Source organism: Cetorhinus maximus, chromosome 17 (genome assembly GCF_964194155.1).
Source record: "Cetorhinus maximus chromosome 17, sCetMax3.hap1.1, whole genome shotgun sequence".
NCBI lineage: Eukaryota > Metazoa > Chordata > Chondrichthyes > Lamniformes > Cetorhinidae > Cetorhinus > Cetorhinus maximus.
This window is the reverse complement of record NC_135895.1, coordinates 79,892,116-79,914,410: the sequence shown is the minus strand read 5'-3', so window position 1 is coordinate 79,914,410 and position 22,295 is coordinate 79,892,116. Positions and strand designations below refer to the sequence as shown.

At 45.3% G+C, this 22,295-nt stretch overlaps 1 protein-coding gene across 1 annotated transcript in view; it reads right to left on the bottom strand.

Moving 5' to 3' along the window:
• Positions 1-17,437: 17,437 nt before the first annotated feature.
• The window catches only part of LOC144692533 (pre-B-cell leukemia transcription factor 1-like), a 724,336-nt gene continuing 719,478 nt past the window's right edge, over positions 17,438-22,295 (bottom strand). Inside the window, exon 10 of the mRNA XM_078561505.1 lies at positions 17,438-18,020. Coding sequence (XP_078417631.1) covers positions 17,928-18,020 — 93 coding nt within the window. The 3' untranslated portion in view covers positions 17,438-17,927. The remainder of the gene's footprint in view (positions 18,021-22,295) is intronic.

Here is a 22,295-nt window from a genome sequence, read left to right as displayed (position 1 = left end):
GAGAGGGAACATTCGCTCTGTAACCACTATCAAAACCTTTCATCATTTTAAAGATCTCAATTAGGTCACCCCTCAGCCTCTCATTTGATGAGGAAAGAAGAGCTGGCCTGTTTATCTTTTCCTGATATGTAAACCAGCACATTTATGGGATCATGCTTGTAATCCTTTTGTGCCTTTTCCAGTGTCTCTATCTATTTTTATAATATAGCAACCAGAATTGTATGCAGTACCCCATGTATAACCTAATCAAGGTTTGTATAAGTTTAGCATAACTTCTCTGTTTTTCAATTCTATCCCTCGTGGGCTAGTGCTTGGTTGTGTGTTTTTATCACCTTGTTAACCTTTGTCGCTACTTTGAATGATTTCTGACTCTTTTGCCGCTCTCCCCCATTTAGATTCTTATTTTGTAAATGATTTGCAACCCCTCTATATTTTTGTTGCCATAATATAATATCTATCTATGTTGAAATTCATTTGCCAATTATATGCCCAATCTGCAATTTTGTTAATATCACCTTGAAATTAGTTCCAGTCCTTCTTGGTATTGACATTCCCACAGTCTGGTATTAAAGAATCATAGCATGGTTACAGCACAGAAGGAGGCCATTCAACCCATTGTCCCCATGCCAGCTCTCTGCAAGAACAACTCAGCTAGTCCCACTCCCTCACCCTTTCCCCTGCAGCCCAGCAAATGTTTTTTTCTGCAGCTGTTTATACAATTTCTTTTTGTAAATCACACTTGAATCTGCCCCCACCCTCTTGGGTAGTGCATTTCAGATGCTAATTACACGCTGTGTGTAAAAAACAAAGGTTTGTCCTGGTGCCGTTGCTTCTTTTGCCATTCACCTTATTTTTGGTGTCCTCTGGTTTTCGACTCTTCAGCCAATGGGAAGTTTTGCCCCATCGACTCCGTCCAGCCCCCTCATGAGCTTGAGCGCCTCTATCAAATCTCTTTGTCAAGGAGAGCGTCCCTGCCTTCATGTAACTCAACTCCCTCATCCTTTGAAATATTCTTGCAATTTTTTTCTTCACCCTCTCAAAAGCTTTCACTGTTGTAATATGCCTTTAAGGGATAGGAGCATGACATCACTAGAAGGGAAGTGTGTCATGCAATCCAATTTTAGCTTCATTTTTGCCTGTGAGCACAGCACACACACACAGCCCTGATGTCTTCAAGCTTTATACCTATGTATAACTGTTCTAGTGCTGAGCCTTGATAAATGAACCCTCAACATGTTTATCCAATCCCTTATGAGTGGTTGGTGCCTTTATATCATTCTAAAAAACATGACACACGTCCTTCCCAAAGTGCGATGTCCAGAATTGTACACCATATTTCAGTTGAGGCTGAATCAGTGCTTTATAAAGCAAAATACTGCAGATGCTGTAAATCTGAAATAGGAACAGAAAATACTAGAAACACTCAGCAGGTCAGGCAGCATCTGCACAGAGAAAGAGTTGATGCTGGAATCTTGGTGAGGCATTGGAGGTCTCACCTGCTGGCTGGAAAGCCAGTAAGAGGCCTGCTCTGCCACTTTTCAGGAACGCCCGCCAAACCACAAGCCAATCAGGCAGTGGCGAGGCCAGTGGCGGGCCATCCCCTGGAATCAAGTCCCAGGGGCGTGGAAGTCTCGTATGCTGAGAGCTGCCAGCCAATCAGAGGCCAGAACCTCATGCTCAGCGGCGCCACTGGGGAGGCTGTGGCTGCTGCAGGAAGGACACTGCAGTTCCAGGATCGTGGAGCAGCCCAGGCCACAGGTAAGGAACGGGGGCGGGGTGATGATTTTGTGGGGAGGGGATCACGGGTAGAGTGGTGCAAGGGATTGGGAACAAAGGCAGGGGGCTGGTTCTCAGTAGGCCCCACCTTTCCTGATGCCCAGTCCTCAAGGCTCTGAATGCCTTTGATCGAGGGAAATCCCCTCACTCCTGATCAGTTTTGATGAAAAGTCATATCAACCTGAAGCATTAACACTTGTGCTTCAGAAAGGTTCACCATAACTTCCTTGCTTTTGTACTCCTTATCTTTATTTATCAATGGTGTATGCCTTTTTAACCACCATTTTCTCAGCCTGCTCTGCCACCTACAATGATTTGTATACATACATCCCCTGGCATCTCTGCTCCGGCACCCACTTTAGAATTTTACCCTTTATTTTAAATTGCCTCTCCTCATTCTTCCAACCAAAATGCACCACTTCACCCTTTTCTGCGAAAAATTTCATCTGCCACGTGTCCACCCATCCCACCAGCCTGCCCCTGTCCTCCTGAAATCTATCAGTATCCACCTAGTTCGCAATACTTCTAAGGTTTTTGCAAATATTGGAATTGTGCCCGGTCCACCCAAATCTTGGTCATTAATACATATGAAGAAAAGCAGAAGGCCTAATACTGACCCCTGGGGAACCTCACTCCTTCCTCCAGTCCAATAAACAACTCTTCACTGCTACCCTCTGTTTCCTGTCACTCAGTCAACTTCATTTTAATGCTGCCACTGACCCTTTTATCCTATGAACTTCAAAGTTGTTGGCAAACCTTCTTGAAATGTATGAAATGATGAGGTGTCTAGGTAGAGTGGATAGCTGAGAGGTCGATATCTCGAGGCCATAGATTTAAAGTAATTGATTGAAGGATTAGAGGGGAGTTGAGGAGTATATTTTTTTTACTCAGGGGATGGCGGAGATCTGGAAGTCACTGCCTGAAAGGGTGATAGAGGCAGAAAACCTCATCACATTTGAAAAAAACACTTGAATATGCGCTTGAGGATCTTACCTTGGCAATCCTGGTGAGGTCATTAAATTTCTTGCTGCACTGTTGAAAGTTTTTGCACTATACTGCTGACATTGACCAGCTCAGCCACCTGTTCCCATTGCTGAAAACTAACTTGTAAGGGCACCTTACACATCTCACCTGCAAAGTTTGAAATTTATTTCAGGTTCCAAAGTCTTAATCATTAATATAAATTGGACCCAGATCCTTGTGGGAACCCCCGCCTTTTCCACTTTCTGTGAATGTGAATGTCTATCCTTCACCCCTACTCCCAGTTTTCTATCTTGCAGACAACTAGCTATCATTCTGCTACTTGTCCCCTGGCTCTCTATTCTTTGACTTTAGTCATTGGAAACTTAGAAATATGGAAACATTTAAGGCACAATAGGAGGGTTTCTGGCCCACTGTGTCCATGCCATGCAACCTAGCTATCCAGTTATCAAATGCCACCTTCCAGATCTTGGTGTGTAGCCCTGTAGTGCCCTGGGGTGACCAGAACTGTATGCAATGCTCTACCTGCGGCCTAACTAGTGTTTTTGACAGTTCTAGTATAACCGCCCTGCTATTATATTCTAGGCCTCAGCTAATAAAGGAAAATATTCTGTATGTCTTCTTAACCACCTTATCCACCTGTCCAGCTACCTTTAGGGGTCTGTGGACACGCACTGCAGGATCTCTCTGTTCCTCTACACTTGTTAGTAACCTGCCATTTGTTGTGTACTCCCGTGTCTTGTTTATCCTCTCCAAATGAATTACAAGTACACTCTCTCAAAACTGGCTGCCTAAAAACTGGAGCTGGCCAAAAACTAGACATTTTTAGAATGTGTCATGTGTCTTTATTTTTCATTTTATTCAATTAAAATGAAATTACCTGGATAACTTGGCTAGGTGCTGCATGGCACCGGATTTCTTATCTGCTTCGCTGCTTGTGCGCCAGTCTATTCCTGTGCTCCCAGTGGCCCTTGACCCCAACTGACCGGGATTGACCTGAGCCAACCACTGCCCGAGATAAAATCCAAAATCTGGCGAGGCCTCGCTCCCGAGGCTGGTGGTTTTGAGAAAGTGTGCCTGTACCTCACGTTTCTTGGGAGTGAAATCTATTTTCCACTTTTCTGTCCACCTGACCAGTCCATTGATATCTTCCTGCAGTCTTAAACTTTCTTCCTATCAATGGCACCTGCAAATTTTCCGATTATCTGTAAACTTCTTAGTCATGAACTATATTTAAGTCTGAATCAACCTAGTATGTGGCACCTTATCAAATACTTTTTGAAAATCTAGATAAATTGCATCCACTGCATTCCCCTGAAAATTAGTGCATTTCTTTCCCTCTGCCCTCTTCAGCACTGCGAGTTGCGAGTTGCAGTGAGAGAGGAGCGTGCTGCTTTACGTGCCAGCTTTTCCTGCAAGAAGTCTAGCAGTCAGTTAGCTTGGGACCTGATGATGCGTGAAGCAGCTTAGGCGAGTATGTATGATGAGTGAAAAAAGCAGCACAATGCAGGTAGACATTGTGAGGGCAGTAGCGACTGTTGAGTGTGTGAATCCGGGCAGCATAAGAAGATGCAGTGAAGTGTCCCATTGTGATTGGAGGAGAGAAGCACCCAAGGTGAGTGAATGAAGAATGGGGATAGACTGCTCCAAAGCTGTGCACAGAGTAAAAGGCATGTGCTGTTGGGAATCTTACCTTGGCAACCCTGGGGAGGTCATTAAGTTTCTTGCTGCACTGTTGCTAAGCCTTAGCACTATGCTGCTGATGTAGAGCTGCTCAGCCACCCATCCCCATTGCTGAAAACTACTTTGTAGGTGCATCACACGAAGGAAGAAGGACCTCCTCCTGGTTCCTGACAAGCTTCACGAGCGCCCATTACGTTGGATTGGGGAATGAGGAGACCTTGGCCAGTATCATTCTGTACCAGTAACTCACACTTCACCTGTCTCCTCTGAAACATGTTCATCCCCTTTAAGGTACTCTGGCCCTAACACCTGACATGCTATACATGTGGCAGTGTCTGTGGAATTCTGAGGAAAAGGATAGATCAGTAATTCTGGAAGGTTTCCCAAATCATTACAGTCATTTATATTACTTAAGTTGAGCATGTTCTTGTTGGAAAAAGGGAAGGGTGAATAAGATAGAAATATCTTGCATTTCTATAACACCTTTAATGACCTAAGGACATCTAAATGCACGTTACATCCAATTCAGTATTTCAAATTGTAATCACTGTAGTAATATGGGAAATGTGAGAGCTAATTTGTGCACAGTAAGCTCCCACGAACAGTGCAATAATGGTTCTGCTTTAGGTGTCAGCTAAGGGATAAATATACCGATCCCCTCCCCTGGATTAGTATTAGGACACCCTGCCCCTCGCCTGGGGTGAGGTATTGGGCTTTTTCCCACCCCCAACCTCCAGATCACCCCCACACCTTATTCTGGGGTTCAGGGATCGCACTCTCTCTCTGGAGTGAGGGATCAGACAAACCCGGTGTTGTAGCCTCTACTGCAGAGGGTCCCACCCAACTGGAAGCCAGGCCTGTCAATCTGGCCAAGCCTAACTCCTAGATGAGGAACCCATCAGTGATGTCAAACACACAAGCTGTGAAGTTAAGACTCCAGAGCATGCGGGCAAATGGGTCTTCCACATGCCGCCCACTCCCTCCTGGTGGGTTAAAAACTTAAAAATTCCTCTCGATGGATTACTTTAAATGTTGTCAATGTTTGTGCCAGCATAGCAGTTGTTTTGAGCACTGGAATGAGCAAAGAACAACAACGAATGGCTGAATAATCTGGTTTTTGGGTGCTTTTGGTTGACGGATGGATGTTGACCAGTGAAGTAATCAGCTTAGAGAATGTCACTGCAACAGCTGGAGAATGGATTCGCTTGGGCTCTGAATGGACCACTGTTTGGGCCTCTGAGCTGCGCTCCGATTCTGTGCAGCGAGGATACCTGGCCATTAAGGGAGTCTGACATTTAACACACGAGCCCTTTTGAAACGCAGGCCTGCTGAAGGCCGATGTGGATCCCCTGAGGCCCCGGTCTCATCAGTGCACAGCAATCTAAGTTGCCAAGTCCCACTTAAACCAAAGAGAATAAAGCCAAGAACAAAAGCAAGCTGCTGTCTGCTTACTGCATTGGAGTGCTAGATTGGCCAGCCAACATTGACACACCAACATATGAAGCAAGGTCGCTAACCCTTCTGGAATGGCTGGGAGTCTCTCCTGGAATGGGCATCAATCTCCCCAAGGCCACAGAAAGCCTTCTGGGAGACTTTAAAACAATAGTTAGCAACTCAGTTGAGATTGAGATTTTCTTGATGCTGATATTTCTGGTATCTCTCCCACACCCCAATTATTTTGTATTAACAGCAGTAAGAGGAGGTGGGGCAGGATTTTATTTATGTATCCCTGTTCATACAGCCGACTCATAAGCCTAGAACCCACTCACACCACACTGCTGGCTTTTCGTGACATCGCTTCCGCTGACCTCTCCCGGAATATGTCCGACCAGAGATGCCAACCCTAATATGAAGAGATTGACGCTGCCATATTACCTCCAGTAAACTAGTCACGTTTGGTCACATTCCACACATCCTCACATTGTGTGAGGATGGGCGGGACCAGGAATATGGGTCAGCATTGGCGAACGTATGGATTTTGCTCATTAGGAAGATCTATTGCCAACTTTTGTATCTAACGTTTCCACAGCATAAGATGTGGAAGTCGTGGGTGAAATTGTGATGTATCCTTACATGGTAGCTGAAATATAACAAAGGTGTACCAGAAGGTAGGGAGAGTGAGTGTTTTTAGACCAAGCAGTGATTGGGAGAGAGAGGAGCGAGGGGAGGTGAATGAAAGCAAAGTCAAAAAGACACTTTTTCAGGCAGCCCTTTGAAAGTGGAAACAAGACAAAGTATTGAGGAAAGGACTTCCAGAGGATGTAGCCACAATAGCCCTGCAAGTGGCTGGCTCAAAACTTCTTTTTAAAAGGACTTTGACACAAATGTGCTAAATATTTGAGCATTGTGGAATAGAGTCACAGAATTGCTACAGTGCAGGAGGAGGCCATTTGGCCCATCCTTTCTGTACTGGCTCAACAAATAAGCATTTTACTACTGCCCTCCTCCCGCCTTCTCCCCATAACCATGCACATTGTTTCCTTTCAAATAATCATCTAATTCCCTTTTGAAAGCCATGATCGACCCTGCCTCCACCACACTCTCAGGCAGCACATTCCAGATCCTAACCACTCGCTACATGAAGAAGTTTTCTCTCATATCGCTTTCGCTTCTTTTAGCAACCACCTTAAATCTGTTCCCTCTCATTCTCGATTCTTCCACCAATAGGAACAGTGTCTCCTTATCTACTCTGTCCAGCCCCCTCATGATCTTGAACACCTCTATCAAATCTCCTCTTGGCCTTCTCCTCTCTAAAGAAAACAGTCCCAACTTCTCCAGTCTTACTTCATAACTGAAGTTCCTCATCCCTGGAACCATTCCCATAAACCTCTTCTGCACTCTCTCCAATGCCTTCACATCCTCCCTAAAATGTGGTGCCCAGAACTGTACGCAATAGTCCAGCTGAGGTCTAACTAGTGTCTTATACCATTTCACAATTTGACTGACAGAATAAGGGCAAGAAATTCCATGGCAGCCGTGATTTCTGTAGAAGATTGGTGGGGCAGCCCCTGTAGAAATGGTGGGAGTCATCACTCTCTTTGCCCATTTTCCACGGCTCGCCCCCAAGTTTGATCCATTGTGGAATAGAGCAGCTTATGAACTGAACTTCATGAAGCTTCGCACCGCCCCTTCCCCACTCCCCTAACTCACTCCGCCTTCAGAGAGAGACTGAAGGAACAACATGTATTCCAGATAGGGAGATGTCAAGGGAGCTCCACTGTTCCGGTCCAGGATCCTACCCCATCACCAGCAGACACAGCAGGGCCAACTAGTTTGGCTTCAGCTGGAGTGTTGTGTTCAGATCTGGGCACCATGTTGTCGGGGGAACATCACAGTTTTGGAGAAGGTGCAGTGGAGATTTGCTAGAATTGTGCCAAGGATGAGGAACTTCAGTTACTTGGAGAGATGAGAGAAGCTGGAGGTGTACTCTTTATAGGCAGAGAAGGTTGAAGAGAATTAGTGGAGGCATTCAAAATTATGAGAGGTTTTGATAGAATGGATGGGAAGAAACTGTTTCCACTGGCAGGAGGGTTGGTAACCAGAGGCCCACAGACTGAACATAATTGGCAAAAGAACCAGTGCAGAATGAGGAGAACCTTTTCGATGATAACCTGGAATGTACAGCCTGAGAGTTCGGGAAGCAGATTCAATAGTAAAATTCGAGGGGAAATGAATAATTACTTGAGAAGAAAACATTTACAGGGCTTTGAGGAAGGAGCAAGAGAGTGGGACCAATTGTGTTTCAATGGTATATTTAGATTCTCAGAAAGCTTTCAATAAAGTCCCACACAACAAAATGAGAGCACATAGGATTGGGGGGAATATATGGCATAGATTGAGAACTGGTTAATGGACAGAAAACAGTGAGTGAAAATAAATGGGTCATTCTCAGGTTGGCAGGCTGTGACTAACAGGTTACCATGAAGATCAGTGTTTAGGGCCCCAACCAATCACAATCTATATCAATGATTTGGGTGTGGGACCAAATGTAATATTTCCAAGTTTGTAGATGACACAAAACCAGGTGCAAGTGTGAGTTGTGAGGAGGATGCAAAGATGCTTCAAGGGGATTTGGAGAGACAAAGCGAGTGGGCAAAAATTTGGTAGATGGGATACAGTGTGGAGAAATGTGAGGTTATCCACTTTGGTAGGAAAACCAGAAATACAGAGTATTTCTTAAATGGTGAGAGGCTGGGAAGTGTTGAACTTCAAAAGGACTTTGGTGTCCTTGTTCATGAGTCACTGAAAACTAACATGCAGGTAAAGCAAGCAATTTAGAAAGCAAATGGTATGTTGGCCTTTATTACAAGAGGATTTGAGTATAGGAGTGAAGATGTCTTACTGCAATTATATAGAGTCCTGGTGAGACTGCATTTAGAGTATTGTGTGCAGTTTTGGTCTCCTTGCCCAAGTAAAGATATTCTTCCCATGGAGGGAGTGCAATGAAGGTTCAATAAATTAATTTCTGGGATGGAGGAATTCTCCTATGAGGAAAGATTAAATAGATTGGGCCTTTATTCTTTGGAGTTTAGAAGAATAAGAGATGATCTCATTCAAACATACAAAATTCTTACAGGGCTTGACAGGGTCGATGCAGGAAGGATGTTTCCCTTGGCTGGGTAGGTCTAGAACCAGGGGACACAGTCTCAGGATAAGGGACAGGCCATTTAGGATTGAGTAGAGGAGGAATTTCTTCACTCAGAGGATGGTGAATCTTTGGAATTCTCTGCCTCAGAGGGCTATGGAGGCTCAGTCATTGAGCATGTTCAAGACCGAGGTCAATAGATTTCTACGTATTAAAACATCAAGGAATACGGGGATAGTGTGGGAAAATGCTGTTGAAGTAGAAGATCAGCCATGATCTCATTGAATGGTGGAGCAGACTCGAAGGGCTGAATGACCTTGTTCCTGCCAGTATTTCTTATGTTTTTGTGCAATTGGGATAGTTCTTATCAAAGAGCTAGCACAGGTGCGATGGGCCGAAAGATCTCGTTCAGCGTTTTGAGCTTCTATGATTCCATATCTAACTTCTTTGAAAGGGCAGGAAACCAGGCTGCTTATGGAAATGACTGAGTCTGACTGGATCCAGTGGACTAGTGCTTGTTGGGGTGGGGGGAGGGGGTGCGAATTAGGATTGATCAGTGACCCTACACCTCTGTCAATTCACCTCAATAACCAGGGCACACCTGCCGCTTGCAACAAGTGGAACAATTTATTTGCATTATGCATTAACAAGTACAAATTAAAAACCCACCAAACCTACACCTCATTATTCTGTGTGTCCTAACCTGGCAATCTTAATTGTAGTTAAAAATGACCCATTACCCAGTGTTGACTGGCAAACACGAACAAAGAACCTAAATTAAGTACAAATGGTTCTGTTTGAGTAAAAAAAAGAAAAACACAATTTGAAAAATAAAACAATATCTTACAATGAAGACCAACGTGCGAACGTGGAATAAAGATCAAAATCTATCCTTTTCATTCCAGCCCCAAAATAACGCAGAATTGCTCGCACCTTAGGAGCTTCTTGTAAAAGGTGATGTGAAAAGCAGGTGGATATTGACTCTTTTGAGGGAACTTTTGATGGTTCTGCTGTGCAGGCTCGAGAGAAACAGAGTCACCATTAACTCTTGTTTCTCTCTGGAGAAGCCATCTGACCTGCTGAATGTGTCCAGCACTTGTTGTTTTTATTTCAAAATTCCAGCACTATTTTGTTTTTGTACTTTTATTTTGTTCGTCATTCAGCCTCATCACCAAACCATACAACACCCCTCCCCCTCTTGCACAATCTGCCCCTGCAGGCTGGGGTAGTATGTCTTCCCTGTCTCGTTAATCTCTTCTAGCCTTACTGCCCTCTCTGCGCTCCTGCAGTTCTGGCCCTTTGCATGTGTTGATCATCCCTGGTTTTAATTGCTCCACCACTGGTGGATGTGCCTTCAACTGCCTGGGCCCCAAGCACTGGAATTCCCTCCCATACGCCTCTCCCAGTATCCACCTCTCTTTTCTCCTTGAAGACACTGCTTTAAATCATTGACTTAGCTTTTGGACACCTGACCTAATGTCTCCCTATGTGCCTCAGTGTCAAAGCTTTGTCTGATGACACTGCTGTGAAGAACCACGTTAAACGCACTATATAAGTGCAAGATGCTGGAGATTAGCTGATTTTTTTTAAATGTAGAGGGACTGACCCTGGCACGTTAGCTCTGCTGCTGCTTTTAGTGGGATGGGTTGGTAAGCCAGGAATGTGCGCACATGTGCGCAGACACACACACACGCGCACACACACACGTGCGCAGACACACACATGCGCAGATACACACACACGCACACTTGTGCGCAGACACACACGCACACACACGAGTGCACACACACCCGCGCACATACCCTTCCCATACAGTATTACAGTTGAAAACCCTTTATTGTTTTAACACACAATTAGATGTGCAGGTGGTGGGCTGATGACGTGAGGAGGGTGAGGCGGACAGGGAAAGGATGGGGCTTTTTGGATCGCTGGGCCGAATGGCCTCCCTTATCCATCTCTGTGTTGTGTCATAAACTTGTCTGGACTTTCTTTGGTCATTTTTTGACCTGTTATCCCTTCATTTCTGAGAAAACCAGAGATTTACAACACACAAGGCCATTTCCTCACGCTAGAAGAATTGAAATTTAATCCTAGTGTCTTCCTCACTCCCTCATAGTCCTGTATTAATCCGACTTTAATCTCACTGACACCCTCACTTCCCATATCCTTGTATCAATCCAAAATTAACCCTACTGTGTCCCTCATTCCCCCATAGTCCTGTATGAATCTAAAACTATCCCTAATCCTCCTCATTCCCCACATCCCTGTATCAATCCCAAACTAATCTGTCACCCTTGCTTCCCGTATCCCTATATCAATTCAAAACTACTGCTCTCCTCACTCCCCCCATAGTCCTGTATCCAGCCTAAACGAAACCCATTGGCCTCCCCAATCACTCCCAATAGACCCTGCATGCTTGGAATATTTGACTTCTCTCAAAATATACAATGGCCTCTGCTTCAAGCCATCTTTACGGTGAAGTACTCCATGGTCAAGAGCCCTTAGTGTTCGAAAATCTTTCTGGACCTTTCTCCTCATTGTCTTAGTGATAAGTGGTGCACAAACTTGGGACTAGGAGCAATAGAAAAACAGTTTCAGTATCCTTGCCTAGCCGCATCGAAATTCCAACACAAAAGCAGGCCATTCGTCCCAACGTATTGGTGCTGGGTGTTTGTCCTGCACATGAGCAGTAATCCGGTCTGCTGTCTCATTCCCATATCTCTGTACCCTTCCTTTCACTAGTGTTCAATTACTTACTGCATAGGAATATTTGTAACTATTTCCTTTGCTCCTTTAAACATAACTGTGATTGCAATGGAAACAGCCAACGGAGATAACCATCGTTGGTTGACGCTAACACTCTACCCAGTGACCGGAAGAATTCTTACTCCTAAAGAGTTCAATGTACTTCTTTGCTTTTCTTTCCAGCTTTGGTGAGTTCTTGTATTCATCACGGAAAATGATGACCCCATGGAGAGGCAATTGCTACAACTGTGTTAAGCATCTGCAGCAAAGTATAATTTTCAGACCAAGCTCCCTGGAACTCCTGTTTCCACCATCAGGAGGGTCAGTAACCAGAGGACCTAGGTTTAAGATAATTGGCAGAAGAACCAGAGGGGAGATAAGGAGGGTTTTCTTTAAGCAGTGTTTTGTGATGATGGAATGCTCGGGCTGAGAGAATGGTGGGAACATTCTCTCAAAAGAGAACTAGATAGATACTTGACAAAGAAACAATTGCAGGGTGACAGGGAAGGAGCAGGGACACGGGACTCATTAGGCCGATCTGTCAAAGAGCCAGCACAGTCATGATGGGCTGAATGGCCTCCTTCTGCATGCTTCTATGATCAAGTCACCTCTCGACAAAGTTTGATGGGGGCGAGGGTGTCCAGGTAGATCTGGATGAAAAGGACTATGCTGGTACATTTTTAAAAATTTATTCTTCCATGGGATGTGGACCTTGCCGGTAAGGCCAGTATTTGTTGCCCATCCCTAATTGCCCTTGAGCTGAGTGGCTTGCTCAACCATTTCAGAGGGCAGTTAAGAGACAATCACATTGCTGTGGGTCTGGAGTCACATGTAGGCCAGACCAGGTAAGGATGGCAGATTTCCTTCCCTAAAGGGACATTAATGAACCAGACAGGTTTTTAACTAAAGCTGACAATGGTTTCATGGTTATCGTTACTCAGGACCAGCTTTTCAACTCCAGATTATTAATTGAATTTAAAATCCACTTGCCATGGTGGGATTTGAACCCTTGTCCCCAAAGCATTAACCTGGGTCTCTGGATTACAAGTCCAGTAACATTACCACTAACCACTGTCTCTCCCATCAGCCCTTGAGGATGCTGTCTATTCAGCTTTGTGTTCTGCTCTCATCGGGATAGAGCTGAACAATTTTCCCATGAGATAACTCAGGGTCTGATGGAGAGAGGCCATAACCAGGAGAAAAGGACTCAACTCAGTTAAAGTTTCATTAAGATCCAAGCCAGGGAGAATCTGGGCAGAACCGAGAGCCTCCTATGGGAGTTCAGCGTCAGATTAGTTCTAGTCTAGGTCTCATTGGGATCTATTCATTTATTATAAATGATGCTTCAGGAGGTGAGCAGCTCACATCCTCATACAGTCATTGAGGGCAGCTCTCCCAATTCCCTCAACTCATGACCTGAAGCTACAGGGTCATAAGTGCAAGTCCAATTTCCAATGGGCAAGCCTACGCTGTACTCAGAATCTCACATAGAAAGGAGAAGTTGGATTTACATCGTCTTTCAGGACATTCCAAGGAACTTTACAATGAGTATAGTCATTGCTGTAAAGCAGAAAACAAGCAGGGCCCCTCAAACAGCAATGTGAGGACGATCAAAGAATATCGTTTAATGGGGTGGTTGAGGGATAAATACTGGCCAGATTTTCTTCAAAATAATGCCATGGGATCATTTATATCCACCTAAGCTGGCAACTAGTGCCTCCACTCAATGTCTCATTTGAAAAACAGCACCTCTGAGTGCAGTACTGGATTATGTGCTCATGTCTCTATAATGGGACTCAAACTCGCAACCTTCTGCCTTGAAGGCAAGAGTGCAGCCCACCGAGCCACATCCTTACAAGCTTTGCAGCCAGTTGACAGAATAAAATGGTTAAGGTGTGATGGGGCAGCGTTCTATATCTACCTGACCTCGGAGAATCCTTGCATGTGGATCCTGATAACAGGGAGAGAGCCAAGGCACTCAACGATGACTGGAAACTCCGAATGTTTCACCACCTCATCAATCACAGAGGCCTCAGTGTTGAGACTGCTTTTCACATCACCTGTAGTTAGTCGTGAACATGAGATTAAAGCAAAGATGGGAACCTAAGTGTCCTCTACTCAGTCACCTCTAAATAAACACAAGAAGCCAGTGGAAGGGTAGGTAGTTCAGCACTCTTAGCACAGAAATGGAGATTTTCATCTAGGAGAGAATATAATCACCTGTGACACAAAGATTAGCAAACAGTCATCAGATCGGATTCACATGCCAATGCAAGTAAGGATTACACATGATATTCTTGATAGTTTTTGGTTCTTTGTTTAACCCCACCCGCCCTCCCTTCCCTGTCCCATATACAAGAACATTCAGACTTAAATGTTCAAATGATAGTTACAGATAACACGACTCAAACTGTGAGCGAGGAAAAGTGTGAGTAAAGCTTGTTGCGGGGGGAGGGGAGAAAAACTTCTCGGTTTGTGTTTTTATTTCTTTCCTGGCCTGTACCTTTTTTTTGTCTTTTGATTGTTTTTGGTATCGCATTAATGGTCTGAAGAGATAATGTTCATTGCACAAAAGAAAGGCAACCAGTTGATGGGATTGACTGAGAGTGAACCAGGTGCCTTCAGCAAATGGACCATATTGATGGCGGGGCCCTCCCCCACTTGATGGAATGCCATCTTTATTGCTTGGGTAAACAAGTGTTCTTTTGTTGTTCTTTCTGACAATGGTGATGTACACATCACTCACCCTTGACAACTTAGTGACAGCAATGACCTGTAGCTCTTCTTCTCCACATCTCCCAGAAACAAACGATCTGATGAACACCATCTCATGAAGGTGGTGTCTCTTTCTTTAAGCCTTCGTCCTCTACCGGAGAACTTACATTGTGCTGAAGGAAAGGTCTCCCAAAGATGTGGAAAGGTTAAAAATATCCGTCTCCCACCCTTAGCTTAGTCTTCATAGCCTGGATCCCAAGATAATCAAATTCAGGAATGCGCCAGTGATAGATGACTTTAGACATTCAATGAGGCACTCTATAGGTCATGTATCTGAGCCTTAAGGTCTTGTGAGTCTCAGGTCCTTTAGGTGTCTCAATCTCTTGAATGAACAGTTGAATTAGGAATTTGGCTATTGGGTGTTGAGGTCACTTTAAACTAACAGCTTTCTCCTTCTCTATTGCTGATGGGTTCCTAAAGCATTTGAAACTATCCCCCTCAACATATCTGTACAAATGAGATCTTCTTGGCGTGTATCGGCTCACCAGAGCCCATCAATCATTGCATCGATGTGAAGATATATCATTCACTTCCAATGCATTGCCAAGACGCCTCATGGATATCCCAGTCAGGATGGTGGCTGTACCTCATTCTGGACATCAGCCTGAAGGCCTCAAGGCTCCCACTTGTCTCTCTGCATTCGAGAAGCTTCTGCTACAGAGGCAGGGCGGGCGGGCAGAGGCAGGAAAATAAGCAAAGCATGAATACGAAAGCGAGGAGGTGACGGCAAATCGGTATCAGCTAGACCTCAGCTGGAGTACTGTATGCAACACCGTCCACACCCTTATGCAAAGAACATTGGAGGTATGATAAAGGGCATGCAGTGAAGGTCCAGTGAGCTGACACCAGGGCTGAGGGGATTGTAGTAACAACGAGGGATGTGAAAAATCAGGGCTGGAGGAGGGAGGTGAAACGAGAGGGAGCGAATAGAAGTGTTTGAGGGGGAAGACAGTCAATGAATCAGGAACTAAATAGGTACAGACCCAGATTTAGTACTGAAAATGTATGCAGGGATCAGGGTGGGTGGAGGTGAGACAGGAAATGTTGTCACAATTTGGATTCTTAGTGGGTGGAATCCATCACCACAAGTGTCTGTTAATGGACAGTCAGGGCATGGGATTAGAGTGGATAGATCCAATGGGTAGGATGGGAAGAATGGCCTCTTTTCATGCTGAGATCTCTTTGTTTTTTTCACTTGTTATGATAGGTGGTAAGTGGAGGATTTTGCAATTATATCTGATGGGAGGCGGAATCTGCTGGCTATAGGGACTGTGTAGTCTCACTGTTCAAGAGAAGGGAAGGGTGATCTATGGTAACAACCAGACCGACAAGGTCAGTAACAGCATCGAAGGTGGCTCCGGCCTCCAGCTTAGTCTGTGGCCAACTATTAAGTCACCTTTGAGCATTGGGGAGGGCGGGGGGGGGGGATTTTAACCTAAGCTGATTTTGCTCTGCAGTTGGTGGAGAGCAATATTAGTTGTGGGCTGTAAAACCATTGTTTCACCAGATTGACTGGGGGGTGGTGGGGGGGGGTGCCTGCCCATGGGTTTCTGTGTTTACATGTTTCTGGGTGATGAGAACTCAAGTCAAGATGGACGTCTACAAAGATTGCACTGCTCAAACGAACGCAAGGCCAACTTGCAGCTGCCATTTTGGCTACTGCTAAGATATCAGTAATATGCCTGATCAGAGGGCTTCTTTAAATCATCTCCCCTTACTGGAAAAAGGGTCGACATCCACCTTTCTGACAAGGATCAAGGACCAAAAGGTTGCAAGTTCGATGGGCGGAGTTCACATGCTGACATTTGACCTCTCCTTCCTGCAGTCCAGTGTGTGAGTTCACCACAGCCTTTAACCCACCTTAAACGGCCCATTTAGTAATCAGCTACAAATCCATGAAGCAGCATAACTTAACCAGTGCTTTAGGGGCATAGAAACAAGAGGAGGCCATTCAGCCCCATTGAGACTGCTCCACCATTCAATTAGATTATGGCTGATCTGTATCCCAACTCCATCGACCCAACTTAGTTCTGTACCCTGATCTAAAATTGTCAAAGCCTACCAAACTCAGTTTTCAAATTTTCAGTTGTCTGCCAGCCTGAACTGCTTTTTTTGGAGGAAGAGAGTTCCAGATTTCCATCGCCCTTTGAGTGAAGAAGTGCTTCCTGGCATCACCACTGAACGGCCGAGCTCCAATTTGAAGCTTAGGCCACCTTGTTCTGAACTTCCTCTTTACTCTTGTTTAGCACCTCCACTAGATGACCCCTCAATCTTCTATGCTTGGTTGAGATTGGGGAGGGGGGGGGGGCGGTGTGTGTGGAGGGGAGTGGGTGGGGGTGAAATACAAGCCTACTCTATGCAACCTGTCCTTGTAATTTAATGCTTTTAGCTTCCCATTTAAAGCAAGCAGCCTCTCGAGATGTTTGTAAAGGATGCTGCCCCTTTAGTGAGGCTTCCTATCGTGAGATAGGATTACTGTTTCCTTTAGAAAACCACAATTCAATCTGATTATGACATTTGAAAGGTCGGGCAGATGTCGAGCACAAAAACCAGCTATCCCCAGCCCAGGACTTGTAAAACAGAAACCAAATAAAGCCTAAGATACAGTAACCTTGGAAACCATGACAGAATTAAATCCAGAATGAACCTGACCAAAAGCGAATCTGGTAGGCAGGGGAAGGAATAATGCCATCACACAAAGAGTGGTGAGAATGTGGGACAAGCAGATACAACTGTACAACTGACTGAGGTATTAAAAAGGGAGAATATTCCTTGAAGTAAGTGACTTAATAGATACCAACAAAGAGAGGGGACCTTCAGCTAATAGTTTCAAGATGATATGGTTCACAAAATGGCGGGGGAGAGAATTCTGTATTCTGCACTGGAGCTTTGTCTGATAGGCACCCATATTCTATTCCAGGAGATGGCTCACACCCTGGGCTCCCTCTCTCGAGAATTCAATGATAATGTGTTTCAGTCGATTAACCAAGATGCAAGTGCTTGACAGAAACAAAATTTGGCTTAAGCAGGCTAAAGACTGGTTCAAAGAGGTAGAGTGTGAGCACTGTAATGTAAGGATAGGGGTTCCTTATTGGTCTCAGATGGAGTCACAATGAGGTAATTGTCCATTGGGAGAGATGTGAAGATGTTTTGTTTCTGTGTTATCTCACAATGTTCACTTCAAGAGTGCTCCTATACCCAGACAAAGAAAGACTGAACAAACTGTCCCAACTGGCTGTCAAGCACCCACCAAAAATTAAAGAGAAAGCTGATTGGGGCTTTCATCGGTTCACCCCACCCATGCCACCCCCACCCCCCTTGTCTGATTGGTCAGTGCAGAGTGGAAGCTCATCGGCTCCTGGGATGCCCTGTTGCTAGGAGATCAGTTGGAGGTATCAGATTGGACACTTCCAGGCCCTTCTGTTGGTGACGTCACTGAAGATGGGGTAGTTGCATCCTGCCAACCTCCATTAGTCTGTGGAAAGAAAGAAATGGCTTAGAGCAAGGAATGGAGTGAGGTAATGCTGATTGACAATTATCCTGACAAGGTCACGGAAACTCGCGTTTACACATTTAAGCCGTTTGGAAACCACTTACAACGCCTCTTTAAAAAAATGATTTTATGTCAGTGCTGGTGAATTAACTCTCCCTCCCAAGTGTCAGCATCAAGCAAAATGTTGAATTAATTTCACACTTTTCGCCTCGAGATGTCCCAAAGCACTTCCCGGTGAAGGTGTTATTGCTGAAGTGTAGTAAGTGTTGGAATGTGGGGAAATGTGGAAGCCATCTTCTACATAGCAAGACCCCATAAACAGCAACAAGATAACAGATCAGATAATCTGTTTTTTTGCTGTTTGTTCTGGGATGAATGTTGGCTAAGACACCAGGGAGACCTCCCCACGCCCCCAACCCTCAACTCTTGTGCAGTGTGGTACGAAGAGAGTGCTGGATTTGGGGAGGTGATGTCCTCCAGAGCAGGGCTCTTCCCTGCTGATCAGGCAGATGTGAATGATCCCACACCGCTAAGCAGGGGTACTCCCCTGTGCTTAGGTCCACATCTATTCTTCAACCAATACCATCAGGTTGAACTGATTATTTATTTCATTGGTCGTTTCTGGGGTCTTGGTGTGTTCCAATTGACTGCCAACTGCTACAACAACAACAACAAAAACTTGCATTTTTAAAACACCTTTAACAGAATAAAGCCACGCAAGGTTCTTCATAGAGGTGTTAAAAAGCAAAGTATGATACTGAACTACATAAGGCGATATTAGGGCAGATGACCAAAAGCGTGGTCAAAGAGGCAGGTTCTAAGGAGTGTCTTAAAAGAGGAAAGTGAGGTCGAGAGGCGGAGAGGGTTAGGGAAGGAATTCCAGAGTGTATGGTTTTTGGCAGCTGAAGATACTGCCACCAGTGGAGGAGTGATTAAAATAATTTCACCTAAATTAAAAGAGTGACTGTGAAGTATTCAGAACATGATAAACTGCAATCTAAGTGGTGGGTTCTCTTTTGAACCCCCTATTGTTCTCCTTAGACATCCTTGATATCACAGTATCCTCGAGCTGGTGGACCAGGCAGTAGGGTTGCGCCTGGCCTTCCAATCGGTTGTGCTTTAGCCAACTAATCACCCTAAACTGATTGAGCTAGGGCTACCTGCGCTCCACAACTCAGCCAGGTCATGCAGCTGGGACCTTGAACTTGGGGCCACATTGCAAGTTGGTTGGTAGAATCATTGAGAAATATGTGACATCACCCAATGGCCCTCAAACATGGATGGATAATGAATCCTGAAGTCTTACCAGCCAATCTCACCCTGGCCTGCGCTCGAAAAGAGGAAAGAAAGAGAGAGAGAGAAAAATGATCATCAAATCTGTTGGGTTTACGCTATCCAAACCCAACTGATTTCTCTAAGGCCCTTACAGAGGGGAGCCCGCCACATACAGTCTAGATGAGCTGTGACTCAGTGGGTAGTGCTCCCACATCGGAGTTAAAGGGGTTGTGGGTTCAAATCCCTTGCTAGTGAGTAATGTGCATAATCCAAGTGCAGTACCAAGGGAGTGCTGCACAGCTGGAGGTGCTGTCTTTTGGACGCTCTCTCATATGAACGCAAAAGATCTCATGGCCCTATTTTGAACAAGAGCTGGAGAGTTCTCCCTGGTATCCAGGCCAATATTTATCCTTCAGGCAACATCATTACAAACAGATTATCCAGTGATTAATTCATTGCTGTTGGTGGGAGCTTGCTGTGCATAACTGGCTGTTGTTGCAGCAATGACAACACTTCGTTGGTGCTTTGGGACACCCTGAGTTTTGAAAGGCACTATATCAATGCAAGTCCATCTCTCCTTTGTGGATACCCCCACAGGTAATAGATAAGACCTTGTTAGTTGGACCAACGTGCCAAGAACAAACAATAATAAATGGGACGCGACCAACCCAGTTCACATACATTAGAGACTCCCACTGCTCTTGGACCACCTTTAATGGTGGGATATCAGATCATTGAAGCCTCACAACTGTTTTACACAATAGCTTGTGACCATTATTAGTAACAACTGTTGTCCTGTGGAAGAGTTGCCGCAATTGGTGGCGTTGGTTCGGGAGGAATGTTGGTCAGGATGTGCCCTGCTCTTCTGTGAATCTCATCATGTGATCCCCCCTCTGCCAATGTTTTTTGCTCCTTCCTCCTGGTACAACACTGGCGTGCCAGCCTAGATTATGTGCTCCAGCTTCTGAGTTGACGTTTGAACCTGTGACCTTCTAGTCTGAAGTAACGCCCCACTGAGCCACCAATAACACTCTCGGGGACAGTCGTGCCAGTCAAGGTTGGCATTTAAAGTCACAACCTCCAAGCAGGAGTGGGTACTAACTCCACTACTCCCACCCCCAAGCCCCCAGCCCTCCCCATGCCACAGGCACTTCACCCTGTTCACTGTCCCTTTAAAGAAAAGTGAAACCAAACGGCTTACCAAAAAAGCCCTCTCCTAAAAGGTCATAATGGAACAATGCTGCAAAGAGGCTATTACAAAAAATTACTGCCTTCAAGATGGCAAGGTAAGTATAAGGGGCAGAAAGCAGAATCAATTTTGTGTCTGGAAAGCAGGCAGATTAAAGTGCGCTGGGGACATTAGTCAAAATTTAAATGCCATTAGCTGAGCAGCAGTAGAAAAGGCCCCTTGGCAGCCTCTCATTTCGAAGCCTGTTATTTTATGGTAAATACTGCCCAGACCCTCTCACAATCCAGGCAAGCAGCACACAGGCAGTCAGAGCAAGAGGAGGAGAAATTCCGATGAAATGTCCCCGCGTTGAGAGGCTGGTTCCCTGTCAGTGCCCTAATTGCCCTCATGTCCTTAGGTTTCTTTTCCGCTGCTAAGACAGTATAAAAATTCCCACTTTGCTTGTCATGGCAGCTGATAGACAGGATCAGAGGAGTGTTTTACACCAGGATTGACAGTGGTGATTTGATGCCTCGGGGTTACAATCCTCTGTGAGCTTCAGCTCCTTGGAGGCGGCAGTCATTTAACCCTGTGAAACCCTGCAAGGGTCACAACAGCACAACACACACGCACTCACATGCACATGTGCACAATCACACACACAAACATACACTCACACACACATACACTCACAAACATACACACGCACACATATACTCACACACATACACTCAAACACATATACTCACATACGCACTCACACACACACATACACTCACACACATACACACATACATACACTCACATACGCACTCACAGACACACACATATACGCACACACACACAAACATACACTCACACACACAGTCACATAGGCACTCACACACACACATACACACACACACAAACACAAAAACGGCGCAATTGTCTGCAATTTTTCATGGCCAATCCAACCTTATGGTTGGTGGGTGGGCAAATCAGCCAGACGCCTTTGCATTTTTCATCAAACCTCATCCGAGGGCGGGATGAAATTTCCGTTAGGAAATAAAGTTAAAATAATTATCTGAGGACAGCATTTTTATGAGGTACGCTTTCAGGTGCTTGATTATGTTGCATGGACAGTTTTTTGCAGCTTTTTAGTGCTTTATTTCATTATTTGTAGGTCTGCAGCTCCCCAAGGCAGCTCTCTGCCTTCAGGGAGCTCTCTCGAAGCGTTCACCTGCACGACCACGTTGACATCGTCACCTGCCCTCATCCCGGCATCGCTGAGCTTTTCAGCGCACCTCTCATGCTGGCTGGCCGTTAATTGGCCAGCTAGTGTGAAATCGCGGTCAGGGGACAATCGCGGTCAGAGGTCAGTTTTCCGGCCGCTTCCAGGTCCGCCAATCACGCGTGCCCGACGATTGAAAAATTCAGACCCCACACACACAAACATATGCACACGCAAACATATGCACACGCAAACATATGCACACGCAAATATATGCACACACAAACATATACACACGCAAACGTATACACGCAAACATATACACACGCAAACATACACACACGCAAACATACACACACGCAAACATACGCACATGCAAACATATGCACACGCAAACATATACACACGCAAACATATGCACACGCAAACATATGCACACGCAAACATATTCACACATATTCTCTCACACAAACACACATACACATGGCAGAATTTTCAGTTTGGCGGGCGGGCGCCGTCTCTGGGATCAGCTGGGAAGCAGACCATCGACCGCAATTGGCCCCCCCACCACAAATTCACTCTGGCTGGCCTGAAAGGCTCAGCA